This window comes from Nuphar pumila, chromosome 13 (assembly GCF_984573655.1).
Source record: "Nuphar pumila chromosome 13, dmNupPumi1.hap1.1, whole genome shotgun sequence".
Taxonomy (NCBI): Eukaryota; Viridiplantae; Streptophyta; class Magnoliopsida; order Nymphaeales; family Nymphaeaceae; genus Nuphar; species Nuphar pumila.
Genome location: NC_143261.1, coordinates 12,375,313 through 12,390,852, shown reverse-complemented (window position 1 = coordinate 12,390,852; position 15,540 = coordinate 12,375,313). Strand labels below are relative to the sequence as shown.

Genomic DNA, 15,540 nt, shown 5'->3' with positions numbered 1-15,540 from the left:
GCACTGGTAAAGCAAATTGCAAAATCAATTACAGGTTGGACTAATAGATTAACCTTGAATCTAACAATGTCGTATTACAAAAAATTGTTTCGCTACACTATTAATTAAAAAAATTTGCCACAAATAACATTACTATCTTGAATTTCTTTGTGATTTATTTCATTAATTCGGTACATCATTTGGCATTCCCATTTCAATTTTATTGCATTATTTAGTATTTAAGGCGCTTTATATCTTTATTCAAAACTTATTAAATATTTTAAAGTTATTTTCTTGTAAAAAAAACTTTTAAAACTCGTAATGATTAATCCCCCATTAATAACTGTTATCCGAAGCCGTTATCTAGATATGGATCCGACTTTGTTTAGAATAAACTAAACACCCTAACCCTATCAATTTAGGGCTGTCAATGGGTCGGGTTTGTACTGGATACCCAACTGGTCTCCAACCAGAATTCCCGAGTATGGGCTTGAAAAATGCTGACTCGAATAATATTTGAGTGGATCCCAACATGACCCAAACAATATGCAGGCTGGGTTAGGGTTACTATTTTTGTCGGGAACCCCACTCAACCCGACACAGTTTTTAGCTGGGTACACGATCTGATCCGAATTATCCTGGTCTGGGTTTGGGATTCAATTTTCACAACCCGGTAAAAACCCGAACCTCCACCGAGGCCGTCCAATACTGTAAAGGGCCAATAACATAAACAGTGGTCATTGGTATCATCAAGACAGTCAATCCTGAAAATGAACGGTGCGGAAGTGTCCATAAATTATAGGTCTAAGGGTTCCTCTCACAACCAAAGATGTTACCCTCAGAACATTCTGGAATTGCCGAACTGGCAGAAGCTTCTGGATTCCAAGATATTTTTCTTTTCTTACGAAAAATAAAAATTAAAAATAAAAAAAGGAAGAGAGAGAGAGATGGGGGGTTAGCCATAGAAGTCTCTAGAAAGAGACCGTTCTCAATATAAATATCCTGCCTTGCTGCTGCGATCTAGCCCTAACCCTAGCATAAGGAAAAGTTTCGCCCCTGCGTTTCTTCTTGCAATCTCTCTCTCTCTCTCCTTTTGATTCCATCATTGTTGGTAGTTTCCATCGACGGTTCAGATGGAGGGCGGTGAGTTCGAGACGTTTGCGTTCCAGGCGGAGATCAACCAGCTTCTCAGCCTCATCATCAACACCTTCTACAGCAACAAAGAGATCTTCCTTCGTGAGCTTATCAGCAACTCTTCTGATGTGAGTCTCTGCTCTCTCCTTCTTACTTCCTCTGTCTTGATCTATACACATCTCTTCTAATGCCTTGGAATCGTTTGTTTGGTGCTTGATCGCCGTTTCCTTGGTCTTCAGTGGCTACCATCGTCGTCAAACGCGGTGTTTTTGTTAGTTTGATGCTTGTTTATGTGTTTTCTGGTGTTTTTCTTGATGCCCACATTCCCAAATTTGAGGAGATAGGTTCTATGATGGTTGATACATCTGATTTTATCTTGTTGTAAATAGTTAGTCTTCTGATTTTGGATCACGCCATCTTAAGCCTGATATCTCTTTATGCTGATAATTGTTAATATTGTAGAAATCATTTGTTTTTGTCAGTTTGATGCCTCACTAATTACTTGCATGTATTTCTCTGTCATTATGGACACCTGCAATTCCTAAGCTTAAGGGATTGATTCTGTGATGGTTGTAAGATCTGGTTTTATATTGGTACTTGTCTCTGTTTCAGGCGTTTTGATATTACTATTTTCAGTCAAACCCTCTTTGAAAAAAATCATCTGCTTCTTGTAGTCATAATGGAAGGAGAAGCTTCTAAATATGGAGATCAGTAGTATCTAAGCAATGATTAGATTTATTTAATAGTATGTTTTTGGGAGCTGTGACGGGTCATTTCTTTTTCATTGGATCACCTACTCATGTTTAACAGTTGGATTTAGTTATCCTTCATGCCAAATTCTGGACTTCTCCAAGTGCGTTTATATTTTCCTTTTGAACACTAGAAAAGTTCAAACCACAAGTGTTCTTGTCAATAAGGGTACACCAAACATGGACTTTTACATCCTTTAACTTTTCTTGTGGTAATGTCAAATTTAGATTGGAGAGATAAACATTTGGTTTCCTGGAGATAAACTTGGTGACCTTATTTTCTATTTGCTTCCATCTCCTTTCTCCTGTCCAGTAATTTTGTTTGATTTGTTTTTAAGTGTGCCAGAATAATGTTGACAATTTGTTCGTCTGGTGTGGTTTTGTTGTGATTGGTTTTAATGGAGTTCTTGTTTTTGATAGATACATGGTCTCTGCTTTTTATCGTACTTATTTCTCTTCTGTTGCTGATCACATTGTTTTGATATTATTGGTGTAATCTGCATGCATTTTTGGTTCTCTTTTCTCATCGTGGAGTTGTCTCTGATATGGTAATTTGTTTCTGTTAATAGGCATTGGATAAAATTAGATTTGAAAGCTTGACAGACAAGAGCAAGCTGGATGGGCAGCCTGAGCTGTTCATTAGGCTCATTCCTGACAAGGTTAACAAAACACTGAGCATCATTGACAGTGGCATTGGCATGACCAAAGCTGGTATGTGTTTCCTCTTCCCTTAGCAATTTTGTGGGTTTGTCTTTTTGTTTCCAACATGCTTAATGGGGTTGCAATGTGGCAGACTTGGTGAACAACTTGGGTACGATTGCAAGGTCTGGAACAAAGGAATTCATGGAGGCACTGCAGGCTGGTGCTGATGTGAGCATGATTGGTCAGTTTGGAGTGGGTTTCTACTCTGCTTACTTGGTAGCGGAGAAGGTGATCGTCACCACCAAGCACAACGACGATGAGCAGTATATTTGGGAGTCACAGGCGGGAGGTTCATTCACTGTGACTAGGGATGTCTTAGGAGAAAATCTGGGAAGAGGGACCAAGATCACCCTCCACCTGAAGGAGGATCAGGTAATTTCCATTTTGAGTTATGTCCTTCACTTGCTTTATTGCTGTTTATCTGATGCATATTTTTGCTGCTGTTGTGTTAGAAATTGGAACTTTCTTGTTTCATTGTACCAGTCGTTTTGTGGTCTAATTTAAATCTTGGCTATACTTGCAGCTGGAATACTTGGAGGAAAGGAAACTGAAGGACCTAGTGAAGAAGCATTCTGAGTTCATCAGCTACCCCATCTACCTGTGGACTGAGAAGACCACAGAGAAGGAAGTCAGTGATGACGAGGAGGAAGATAAGAAAGAGGAGGGAGATAAGAAAGAGGAGGAGGGAGACGTAGAGGAAGTTGATGAAGATAAGGAGACAAAGAAGAAGAAGAAGGTTAAGGAGGTCTCCCATGAATGGTCCCTAACCAACAAGCAGAAGCCTATCTGGATGCGGAAACCAGAAGAGATCACCAAGGAAGAGTATGCATCCTTCTACAAGAGTTTGACCAATGACTGGGAGGATCACCTTGCAGTCAAGCACTTCTCAGTTGAAGGACAGCTTGAATTCAAAGCCATTCTCTTTGTCCCGAAGCGTGCTCCTTTTGATCTGTTTGACACGAGGAAGAAGATGAACAACATCAAGCTCTATGTTCGTCGTGTGTTCATCATGGACAACTGTGAAGAACTGATCCCCGAGTTTCTTGGGTTTGTGAAGGGAGTTGTTGACTCAGATGACCTTCCTCTCAACATCTCTCGTGAGATGCTTCAACAGAACAAGATCTTGAAGGTGATCAGAAAGAACCTGGTGAAGAAATGCATTGAGTTGTTCACTGAGATTTCTGAGAACAAGGATGACTATACCAAATTCTATGAAGCCTTCTCAAAGAATATCAAGTTGGGTATCCATGAGGACAGCCAAAACAGAGCCAAATTCGCCGAGTTGCTGAGGTACCACTCAACAAAGAGTGGTGATGAGATGACGAGCTTGAAGGACTATGTCACAAGGATGAAGGAAAGTCAGAAGGATATCTATTACATAACTGGTGAAAGCAAGAAGGCGGTGGAGAACTCTCCTTTCCTGGAGAGACTGAAGAGGAAGGGTTACGAAGTGCTGTTCATGGTGGATGCGATCGATGAGTATGCAGTCGGGCAGCTCAAGGAGTACGATGGAAAGAAGCTGGTTTCGGCGACAAAGGAAGGACTGAAGTTGGAGGAAACAGAGGAGGAGAAGAAGACAAAGGAGGAGAAGGCGGCAGCATTTGAAGGCCTGTGCAAGGTGATGAAGGACATATTGGGTGACAAGGTGGAGAAGGTGGTTGTGTCTGATAGGATTGTGGACTCCCCTTGCTGTTTGGTGACTGGGGAGTACGGGTGGACGGCAAACATGGAGAGGATCATGAAGGCTCAGGCTCTGAGGGATAGCAGCATGTCTTCATACATGTCGAGCAAGAAGACTATGGAAATTAACCCAGAGAATGCTATAATGGAGGAGCTGAGGAAGCGGGCGGACGCCGACAAGAACGACAAGTCGGTGAAGGACCTTGTGCTGTTGATGTTTGAGACTGCATTGCTGACTTCTGGGTTTAGCTTGGATGAGCCCAACACTTTTGCAGGAAGGATCCACAGGATGCTGAAGCTGGGTCTGAGCATCGATGAGGATGAGATTGGCGGAGCAGATGACGCCGACGTGCCTCCATTGGAGGATGATGCCAACGGTGAGAGCAAGATGGAGGAAGTTGATTAAAGACCGAGAGATGAATTGGGTTTTTTGGCCGTTTGCTGAGCATTCGTGGCAATGGTCGGTTCCAGCTTTACTTCGAGCATTGTTTTCTTGACTCGTGAACTAGATTTTTGATAGTATTATCAAGAGCATATAGCCTTCCTGATATTTGCTTGGTCGTTTTAGAGATTGGTCGAGTCGTAATCGTTATTTATTCTCTAACTCTATAGATATAATATATGATATTCTCATTTTCATGTTAAATTAGCTTTAGAATGCGGTGTAGTATAGATTACATGCAACCTTTTATCTTTGTTCATTGATGTGGTCTTGAATAAGTGATCTTGACCAGTTTTTTTTTTTTTCCCATGGTTTTCTCAGTTACTGTCTTCTCTCTCTCTTTTCCCGACTTGAGGATTATCGATTTATTTGGGCTATTTGCAAAAAGCATACCCAGTTTTTTCTATAATTCAATTTCATACCCACAAAATCTGATATTTCAAATACATCACTTCTGTTTAACCAAAATCATACATGGAGTTAGTTCCAAACAAAGGTGACGGTTTATTCGTCCTATCTCTTTCATTTCCTTTTTTTATTTCCTTAATCCCACGAAACATCATTGGCCTGCATGACCCTCCATGGATCCACTACTTTCCTCTTTTGTTCTCTCTCTCGTATGGTAGATTAGTGGGATGAAGAATGAAAATTTTTCTCAGCGTTTTTCTATTTTCTTTGTTTCAGTTGGAGTTAAATCACCACCTAATTCAGTTTGAGGCTTAAATTCAAATCTGATCACTTAATTATGTAGTATAATCATTTTACTCACTTTTAGCAAATTAGTTCTCACCTTATTCGTATTTTTGCAAATTTGTCTTTTTGTAAAGTCAATTTGTCTCCGTCAACTAACCTCAGGGCCTAATTTGCAAACCTTAATGAAAAGGCAGAAACCTTAAAGGTAAAATTGGTAAAGAAAGATTATTAATTATAGTTAGGTTGAGGATAATTAGGACACTGGACAAGTATTTATTTGACTAAAATGCGATAAAATAGGTATGTGGTTGAAATATAATGGAATAGCCCGTTCTCTTGCTAGTTGGGCTATTTTCAGTTGAGGATAATCACTGGTCAGATATGGATCCTGATTGGGTCCCCCCATGTAAGTGTTTAATTTTCTGTTAATAAACCAATTAATTTTCGAATTAATAAGTTAATCATGGACGAACCTAGTGGCTCGAGGGCTAAGCCAGCCCGAGATCGAAGGAGATAGTAGTTGTCACTTTTAAATTGCATTGGATGTGAATTCACTGAATTGGGTAGTCTAAATCTGATTTTAAGAGAAGATAGAAGATATACGATTTTGTGGGCTCATGGAACATTGGGTCAAGTCGGGTATCGATCCGACTCAGGGTGGGCTTGGGCCGATGTATTGAAAGTCCAGGCCGAATATTGTTGGGCCGGGTCCAACCCGATAACTAATTGGGTCGAGCTTGGGCACACTGGTCAGAGTCGTGCCCTTGGGTGCCTAAAAAAAAGGAAAATTTCAACTTTGCAAATGTCCCCCAGTTTGGTTACCTCTAATAAATTTTGTTTTAAATTTATTAAAATGAGCATGCTATCCACATGCCTTCCCATACAAGGAGGCCTAGTTTTTAGAAATCTTTTATTTTTTTTTCTCATTTAACACAAGTGTGTATATATATATATATATATATATATATATATATATATATATATATATAGAGAGAGAGAGAGAGAGAGAGAGAGAGAGAGAGAGAGAGAGAGAGGGGTCTGATCCTTTTTGTGCCTACTGAACTTGGATTGAGTTTTTTAGGTTGTTTTTCAAAAATCTGATCTTACATCTGCATGATCGATTTATTAGGAAATCATACTTGATAATGTTTTTTGAGAAAAAATGAGTTTTAAGCATTCAATATTTTTATAATTATAGACCGTTGATGTTTTAATCTTTTAAAAACCTAACTTAGTGTTGGAATCGGATCATCCAAAAGTTGATTCCCACAAAATCAACCATGTAGATCACATCTGTATGGTCAGATTTTAGAAAAAATATAAACAATCTTTTCAAAGCTCGATTAACACAAAAAAACGTCAGGCACCTACCCTTATATATAGAAAAGGGTTGTTACTTGTAGTGACATCTCTCTCTCTCTCTTATTATAGGTCTGATTGGACCCAATACCATCTTAAATCAAAATTGGGTTTGGTTTCACTTGGATCCGTACAAAACTTGACCAATTGACACCCCTAGTTGGGTTGATTCACTTGCTGCAATTTAGACTTAATTTATATACAAGTTTTTTAAACCTTGTTAATTACAATTTGTGAGGTATATTGGTTAGTATTCTTTTTAAGAGTTCAAGTATCATTGTAGTTAATACACTTTTTACATTAAATACATTTTGTTCCTAAACATCTATAATCAAACTTATTTTGTTCATACTTTTAGAATAGGGGCAAGCATAAGCTGCCCTGAATATTAAAGGAAAAAAAGAAAGAAAATATTTGCAGTATCTTTGGTGAAAGATATTTTTTTCTTAATGATGAAGCTGGGGGATTAAGCCTCCCTCTCTGGTTGACAAGAGGTGAGTCTACAACCACCCAACCCAATGGGGTTTGCACTCGCAACATCCCATCAGTAGGTGACTTGCACAAACTGCTTCTACCGAACGGACCGAGCCCTCATTGGTGGCGCAAGGGAACTTTGTTCACTTGAAAATTGTATCCAAGATACTTGGTCAGCTGGGTTGGATATTAGACCAAAAATTACACCTGTTACTAGGATTTGGTTTCAGGTCAACTTGTGTTCATATTAAGGGTTTTCAACGGTTTGGGTTTACCCAGACACTACCCGAACCAAACCCTATAGGTCCGAGTGATTAAGACCCGGGTCCGGACCTGAAGGTCTGATTAATACATGGACATGGGTATAGCTTCTGAATTTTTATACCAGACCTGGACCCGAGCCGAGTTCCGATTAAGACCCACAAATTTTCAATGTAAAAATGATAAAAAATATGGTTTTACCGGGTATGGTATGGGTCTGGTTCGTGTAGTTCTTATTGGGTCTGGGTATGTTTTTTTTATACTGGACCTGATTAGACCCAGATCCAGACCTGATACCATAACTGAAAACCGGGTCTAAGTCTGGTACCACCTGGGTCCGAACCGAACCTGACCGGTTGACATCCTCAGTTCATATGATGATGCCTGGGTTGTTGGGTTTGGTTAATCTGAGGTTTCAGAGGCAGACCCGACCTGACTACCAGCTGTTCTAACATATACAACATCTTATTTATATGAATCAAAGCTGTACGAGTATGAACCAATACCTGAGCAACAACACTTAGCAAGGATCCGAATCTAGGTTCCATTGTATGTGTAGCCCAAATTTGTGTCCAACCAGGTCCCAATCGCAAAGCAAGTATAGGTCCAGAGTAAGAACATGCAGCATGATTATATGTTAAACTAGCACCCATTTCATTTCCATTTAGAAAGACTCGATTCCATGTCCAAAAAAATCATCATCACATCTCTCTTTCCCAGGTCCAAGTATGGACCTGAGTTAGGCTCAAGACAATCCCAAAGTTGGGTCCGGGTGCAGGTCTTGGTGGTCCTGGTCAATCCAAAATGGATTGAGGTCTAGGACGTAGGGGTCCTTATTGAGGGTTGGGTTTTAGTCACCCTGTATGTCACACTTCTTGCACCATTTCTGAGATCTCATTGTTGCAAGTTGTTCTGATCAAATCTGACCCTTAGATGTAATCTAATCTACATGGTTTGTTGCGTAAAGATCAACAATTAAATCCCAAAAAATCGACCTATACTTAAAACTTTTCAGTAATTAAAAAAATCAACTGCCTTAAAAATATCAAAATTTATTATTTAAAAAATCAACACGATTCAAGGCTTATGCTAAATAACTTTTCATTATCGAATATATTAAATTGACCCACCCAGGTGGTATCCCATGTGGTAAGCAGGGTCCTGTGCCAAGCCGAAGGCTCATGTTCGAATCCCTCTGCCACATGGGGATTGAGAGATATCTTGTAGGGTCTGCCCTAACCCCAGCTTGCCTTTCAAAAAAAAAAAATAGCGTCTACTGTCAGCTGTCAAACATTCAAAATTCAAGTCAAATTCGTATGGATGGTAGAACTTTGAAAACAACATTGGACCCAGTGGGAAAAGCCTTTCCCAGATGGGGAGAGGGAGATGTGAGCTTGGTTTTCATAAGAAACCAGTCGTGAGAACGCACGGCTCTCGCATATGCAGGCGCTACGGGTGTTATGGGCAAACCACCCCGTTCTGTCAACCATAGTGACAAAAGTTTAAAACGGCAAAATATCGGCAGCCAAAAACTCGTGCATTTAATCTTTCGGGTATTTTCTCACGATGTTTTCACGAGAATTACATAAATCTTGAGAGATTTCTCACTATGCTCACAACCAGGCAGACAAGCACAAGACAAATGTTCAAATCCATCCACAATTTCTCCCTAAAACCCTCTTTTAGATGTACCATCTTCGCAAGACATGAAGATATTCAAAAGAGTGATGGATAAGAAACCCCAACACGTCTAACATGAAGATATTGAGAAGGGTCATACATGGACTGTCACAATGACACGCCACTTAGGACCGGTGCCGAGGACACGAATAAGGCATGTTCAGACACACAGACACGACCCGGGCATGTACAACATTATCCAAATATGTTTTCATAGTTTCTAGTAATTTTTTGTTACATGGTTAATAAAAAAAAACTCATTTTTATTGTTTAAAATGTCAAAAATAAGTGTCATGTCCTGTTTTCCAAAATTCTAACTACTTGCGACACGGACTCTTGTCATGCCTTATGTCACAACCGTATCTTTCTGAGCACTAGAGATGTACAAAGGAATGCATTTTATGTAATATCCGACTGAATCCGACTCTGTTTAGTTGGATCCAGTAAGCCAAAATCATATCTGATTGCAATCAGATTCGGATATGAGTTTGGATTTTTACTACTGAATCAAACACATATTCAGATTTAACAGATATCTGAACCTGATTACATGTGAAAAACTGGATTAGGCATGAGCTTTTTTTCATGTAAATCCAAATCCAAATCTTGAGTCCGTTTAACCAATATCTGACCAATTGGGTCTGGTATCGACCACATCCAACCCGAACCCTTTACATCCTTAATTGTCACATAAATTATGCATGTCAAACTTCAACATATCAATGCCAGGATAAGTCTATGGTGAGGAGGTGCATACAGTATCAATGAGCTAAAACGAGTAATAAGACAATATTATTGCTCATGTTTTTTTAAGTGAATTTAACTTTATAGATATGATCTACATGGTTTATTTGGTGAATACCAACTTTTGAATCACCAGCATCTAGTGTTTGTAAAAGTTGCTTTGGTGATTCAAAATCAAAGGACTTAAATGCTCAAAATTTTCACAACTCAAAAAGAATAATTTTCCTAGTCTAAAAAAAAACATGATCTAAGGGTTTATCTCTATCAAATTGATTAGGTTGAACACATCTGTTTTGCAATTATGAGTTTCAACTCATTGATACTGTATGCACATCCGCAACAAAGACTTGTCCTTGATGCCATCCATTTTTTTTTTAGTTACACGAAAAAACCCACATCCTGGTAATGGGTAGATCATAGATCGACCCCTCGGGGCGGGAGAAAACTCGGTGGCTAGGACCCTTGCCCCGAGGGCCTATGTTGGGCTTTGGCTTATGCAAGGAGGTGATGCCCACAGGATTTGAACCTTAACAATAACCAAGGCCAATCCCACTAAGCCAACCCCCTTTGGGGGTGACTTGTGGATCTGCTTGCTTCTGTTTTTTGTTTTTTTTTCTAAATGATCCACAGAATTCCATACAAGACAATGTACATAAAGTTAGCCAACCCCACTTCATTAGAAAAAGTTGAACAGGAGCGACTCTTCTTATCTAAATAATGACAAAACTTGGCTGGAAGAAACTCCTACAATGGATCATCAGGCAATAATAAAAGGCAGTTACAAGTAAAAAAAGTTAGTCTACAAACATCAGTTCTGGGCCTGCTGGTTCATTTACATGCAATACTTTTCTCAACTATTGATGAAGACAAACTACCATACTCTATTATTCACTGGAGAAATATGATATGCACATGTGTGCACGTGACTGTGACATCAACAAAAAAATTAAAAAGTAGAGGTGTTCAATGAGTATGGCCCCTCTTCTTCAAAGGCTACTTCAACTAAAGTATCTTTTGTACTCTTTTTCCTTTTTTTTTAGAGAAAAATACTTTTTTCCATTTTGTTTTTACCTTTAGACTGTTGGCTTTTTAATGGTTTTTTTGCATGAACAATTGGATAATTTTCCCACTTAGGTAAGAAAAGCATATAGGTTAACCCCTGTTTGCTTATTTAGATTAGGGACACATAAGTTGGTAATTGCATAATAAGCAAGAAAAATATAGGAGAAATGCCATTCAATCTAATTTAGGATGATATTAGGATAGAATATTTAAGGCAAGTGCAAATGGTGTGGAGTTGTTAGACCTGCTCTGAAAAAGGAAGTTAGGAGTTTACCTCTGCAGGAGGTGGTAGTTGCTAAATCCAGCATTTGGTACAAAATACAAAAGGGCAATGCTAGTATCAGCAGAAAATAGATACGATACTGACCTGGATCAGCTATTTTTTAATAAATATAAAAAATGCTTAAAATTATTTTAATGGTTTTAACATGTGTCAAATTATGATTGACACAAAATATTTATATTTTTTTATTTTTGGCCGATTCAGAACGATTCACTTGAGAATCCGTATCGGCCGATTCACCTGAATGGTTGGCCAACCGACAACATTGGGGAGAGGTTATCATTTCCTTTCCCAAATGCATAAACTCCCCATCTTAGCTGCCAGTTTCCAAACATCCACCACCAAACGTAGCACCCCGAACTACCAGTTCCCAAACACAGCCTCGGTCTGGGACCAAGTCATTTATGTATAGGTGTGTGAGAAAAAATAAAAGTTAGAACTAACCTTATGAATGTGTTTGGCATATTGTAGTTACAATATGAGTATGTTTAATTATTTTCAGTATGCTGTATAAGTTTTACTTTTCAATATAGAAAAAAATTAATGACTCACATACCAAAATTTTGCAACGAAAAAGATTATTTTTTGGTGAAATAGTTCGATGCAAAGCATGTTTTCTAGTAAGTAGTACACATCTACGATTAGATAAAAAAATTACTCTAGATATGACACATTGAAGTGGTACATATTGTGTATATTATCAAATTAGGAACTATAATAGACCAATTACTCTCCATCACTATCATCATCAAGACTTGTCCAACTACATAGGGCCGGCTTTTATGGGTCATGCTTCTTCCATCCTTGTCTAAAGCTACAAGTTGATCACTTTAAATCCTTCATATCACCTTTCATTTCTTCCTTCTCAAGTCTTCGATGGTATGTTTAGGGGGTATTTTACTTATACAAATTACATGGCTAGGACCAATTTAATCATATTGAATCAATCTAAAGCTCATGCTGGCTCTCTTGCGCAAGCCGAAGCATGGCGACTTCTTAGAGGCAAGGGGTCAGCCCGCGGAGTTTTATGTTGCTAGAACAGTGATCGTTAAGTATGACAGGCTGAGCCAATGCGATTAGGTCTCTGATCCTGAGAGTGGTTTCTCCATGTTAATATAAAAAAAAAGTTCATGTGGCCATTCCCAAGAACCAAACTCAAGTTTGTACATAGTGAGCAGATCCTTTGTCTATTAATTTGGGTTTCACTTCAATTGGGTGTTAGATTCTATCTTGAATTACCCACACAAGTTCAGTATCTAACTAATTTCCTGGGTTCTGCCTTGCATCAGCCTACCCAATAGCTTATCAGATACATTTGGATGGGTGCAAGTCCATCTATTACCCATGAAGGCACGGTTTTGTGATCGGGTCGAACACATGCAATCTATTCGGCCCTATTGAAAGGATGGGAGAGAGGCATGGGGCACTCCTCTTAAAGAAGGGGCAGGAACTATGTGGTATCTAGTGGTTGGAGCCGAACACATTGTAAGTCTTCTGTCCATCACTGATCACTGGATCTGCAAACTTACCCATTCGGATCAATCAAAACCAAACCAACCAGACTCTGAGAACCCCATGTTTGCTTACACCTCATGTGATTCAAGTGTGGATAATACGATTCGGAATCACGTGAAGTGAGCAAAACGAGACCAATGTGATCTTGAATCACAGAGCTCAATTCTCTCAAGTTTGCTGGTGCGTGAGAAATGGAGCAAATAAGAAACATTAGAGAGTGGAGTCCTGTGCCAAGCTGAACGCCCAGGTTCGAATCCCTCGGCCACACAGGGCTTAAGAGATATCTGATAGGGGGGTCTGCTTAACCCCAGCTTGCCTGTAAAAAAAAGAAAAAGAAAAAGAAAAAGAAACATTAGAGAGAGCTGATAGCATAAAATGGTTGGTGACATTAGCAATGCCACCAAGGAACAACCAACCCCTAGGGGTGGCAAAACCTGACACGACCCGCCAACCGGCCTCTTAGGCGGGTTCGGGTTGGGCTTAAGCCAACCCGTTTAATAAACGGGTTGACCCGCCTAACCCGTTTATTAAACGGGTCGGGTTTGGGTTGGGGGTATGCCAACCCGGCTGACCCGTTTAATAAACGGGTTAGGCGGGCGGGTCAACCTGCTAACCCGACCCGCCAACCTGTCCGCCAACCCACCAACCCTACCCGCCAACCCGCCCGCTACCCGCCAACCCATTTTCCCGACCCAACCCATTTATTAAACGGGTTGGCGGGTCATGTCAGGTTACCCGTTTATTAAATGGGTCGGGTTAGTGTTTGCCACAGCCGTTTAATAAACGGGTCGGGTTTGGGTTGAGGTATGCTGACCCGCCAACCCGACCCGATTGCCACCCCTACTAACCCCGTCCTCTCGCGTTTCAATAGAGGGAGTTAGTGGCTGTGGTTGTTGGGTGACATTACTACCCACCATTTTTTATATGATCGGCATTCAAATCATTCTCTCATCCTCGGAAGATAAAAGGGGGCAAGCAAACGTGTTCTCGAGGATCCAAAACCAAGAAGGGGAGGGACGGGACGGGACGGGACAATCTCCCCTGAAAGATACCCTTTATAAAGAAAGGCACCTCAATCTCCAACCCCAACCCAAAATTCAGATTTACATATTCTTTGTTCCCTTCCGAGCGAGGTTTCACTACACGAACACGTTAAAAAAGGCATTATATTAGGTCATTAGTCATTACCCTTTGTCCTCATCTTCCACTCTTTCCATCTTAGGTGCTTCCTTTACCTTAGCCCTTAGTATCTTTTACTCCTCCCCAACACCACACAACACAAAACACCCTCACAATGTCAGAGGAAGAGGAGGAGGAGAAGGGGAGGAACCACCACGGGGGGATCGGGGAGACGATGTCTAGGAACACGACGACCGTGCAAGTGACTGCGCTGGACGGGCTGGTGAACGTGAACTCGCTGTTCACGATCGCAGTGTTCGTAGGGCTGTCGCTGGCGAGCCCAGGGCAGCGCAGCCTGGAGAACAAGAAAGAGTGCGACGCGGGACCGGACGTGGCGCGGAGGCTGCTGGTCTTCGAGGTGGTGTCCTTCAGCTTCTTTCTCTTCTCGAGCCTGGTGGCGCAGGGGCTGAAGTTGGCCATCAACATCCTCAACAGCAACGACGTAGAGGAGGCGTTCAGGGTGCGCATCAACAACAGGATGCTGCGGACGGGGATGCTGGCGTCGGCCTTCGGGTCGGTGATGGGCTGCGTGTTCCTCGTGCTGTCCATGGTGTGCGTTATCGAGATCAGGCTGGGGCTGCTGTCGTGCGGGAGCCAGGCAGCGGTGAGGGCCGTCGTGGCCCTCGTCACGCTCGTCACCACCGCACTCCTCGCCTACATCTCCACCGTCTTCTACTCCTTCACCCATTAGAATAGCGGGTCTCTCTCTCTCTCTCTCTCTCTCTGGAAATCCCAAGATGGGGAGTTCTTTGTGTTCGATGTTTCTTGATTGGTGTTTTGCGGATGTTGATTAGATCGGTTTGGGTACTTGGGCATGTCGGTGTATTGTATTCTACAATCGGCAAGAGCTAGGTGCTCTCTCTCTCTCTCTCAAAAAAAAAAACATGATGGAAACCTCTTCTGCATTTTCAGATTGTCGATTTGAGCATATCGTTGTATTGTACTTCAAATTCATGAGAGCCAGGAAATGGATATACAGCAGGTGTTATGAAGTTTGTTTTGGCTTTTGGGTGTATGATTAAAATGTGGGCTACTATTTGTTTAAGTGAATGAGATGAGTTAGTTCTGATGTAATATGTAGGTCTGTAAATGTGTTTTGCTACTTTGCTGTTAAGAAATCTTTTGTTGGGATTGGTTTTTTTTTTTGTGTGTCAGCTTTTGGGATCCCTTTTTGCAAGTTTGAGTTAAGGTGGTGCAATGTTGTCAGTATCGCTGAGTTTATACATTGTATCGCCAGATAATCGCTTCATCCTTGAATCGGCTATTTTTTAATAAATGTAAAAAAATACTTAAAATTATTTTAAATATTATTTTAATGGCTTTTAACAATTGTCACGTTTTAATTAACACTTGAATGTGTTTTAATTATTTTTTGTCCGATGCAGAACGATTCACTTGAGTATCAGTATAGGCCGATTATACAACCGAAACTGACAACATTAGTTTTGAGAAGGGGTGTGAACGGGACGGGTTTACCCGGCCCAAACCCTATAGGTTTCCGGTGTGGTGACAAATAAGAAGACCCGAATCTCGATCTGAAGGTCTGATGAAGCTGGGTATAGTTTGTGAAAATTTATACCAGACTCGGGCCTGACCCGAGTTCC

General features: G+C 40.6%; 2 protein-coding genes across 2 annotated transcripts; both read left to right on the top strand.

Moving 5' to 3' along the window:
* Nucleotides 1-928: 928 nt before the first annotated feature.
* On the top strand, nucleotides 929-4,890 carry LOC149817785 (heat shock protein 83-like). The gene is made up of 4 exons (XM_089985895.1): nucleotides 929-1,241; nucleotides 2,432-2,573; nucleotides 2,656-2,936; nucleotides 3,088-4,890. Exons 1-4 carry the CDS (start codon nucleotides 1,113-1,115, stop codon nucleotides 4,648-4,650), a joined length of 2,115 nt encoding a protein of 704 aa, XP_089842021.1. The 5' UTR covers nucleotides 929-1,112; the 3' UTR covers nucleotides 4,651-4,890.
* A 9,147-nt stretch (nucleotides 4,891-14,037) lies between these two features.
* LOC149817784 (uncharacterized) lies at nucleotides 14,038-14,924 on the top strand. The gene has a single exon (XM_089984528.1). It carries the CDS (start codon nucleotides 14,052-14,054, stop codon nucleotides 14,625-14,627), a length of 576 nt encoding a protein of 191 aa, XP_089840654.1. The 5' UTR covers nucleotides 14,038-14,051; the 3' UTR covers nucleotides 14,628-14,924.
* Nucleotides 14,925-15,540: the final 616 nt, after the last annotated feature.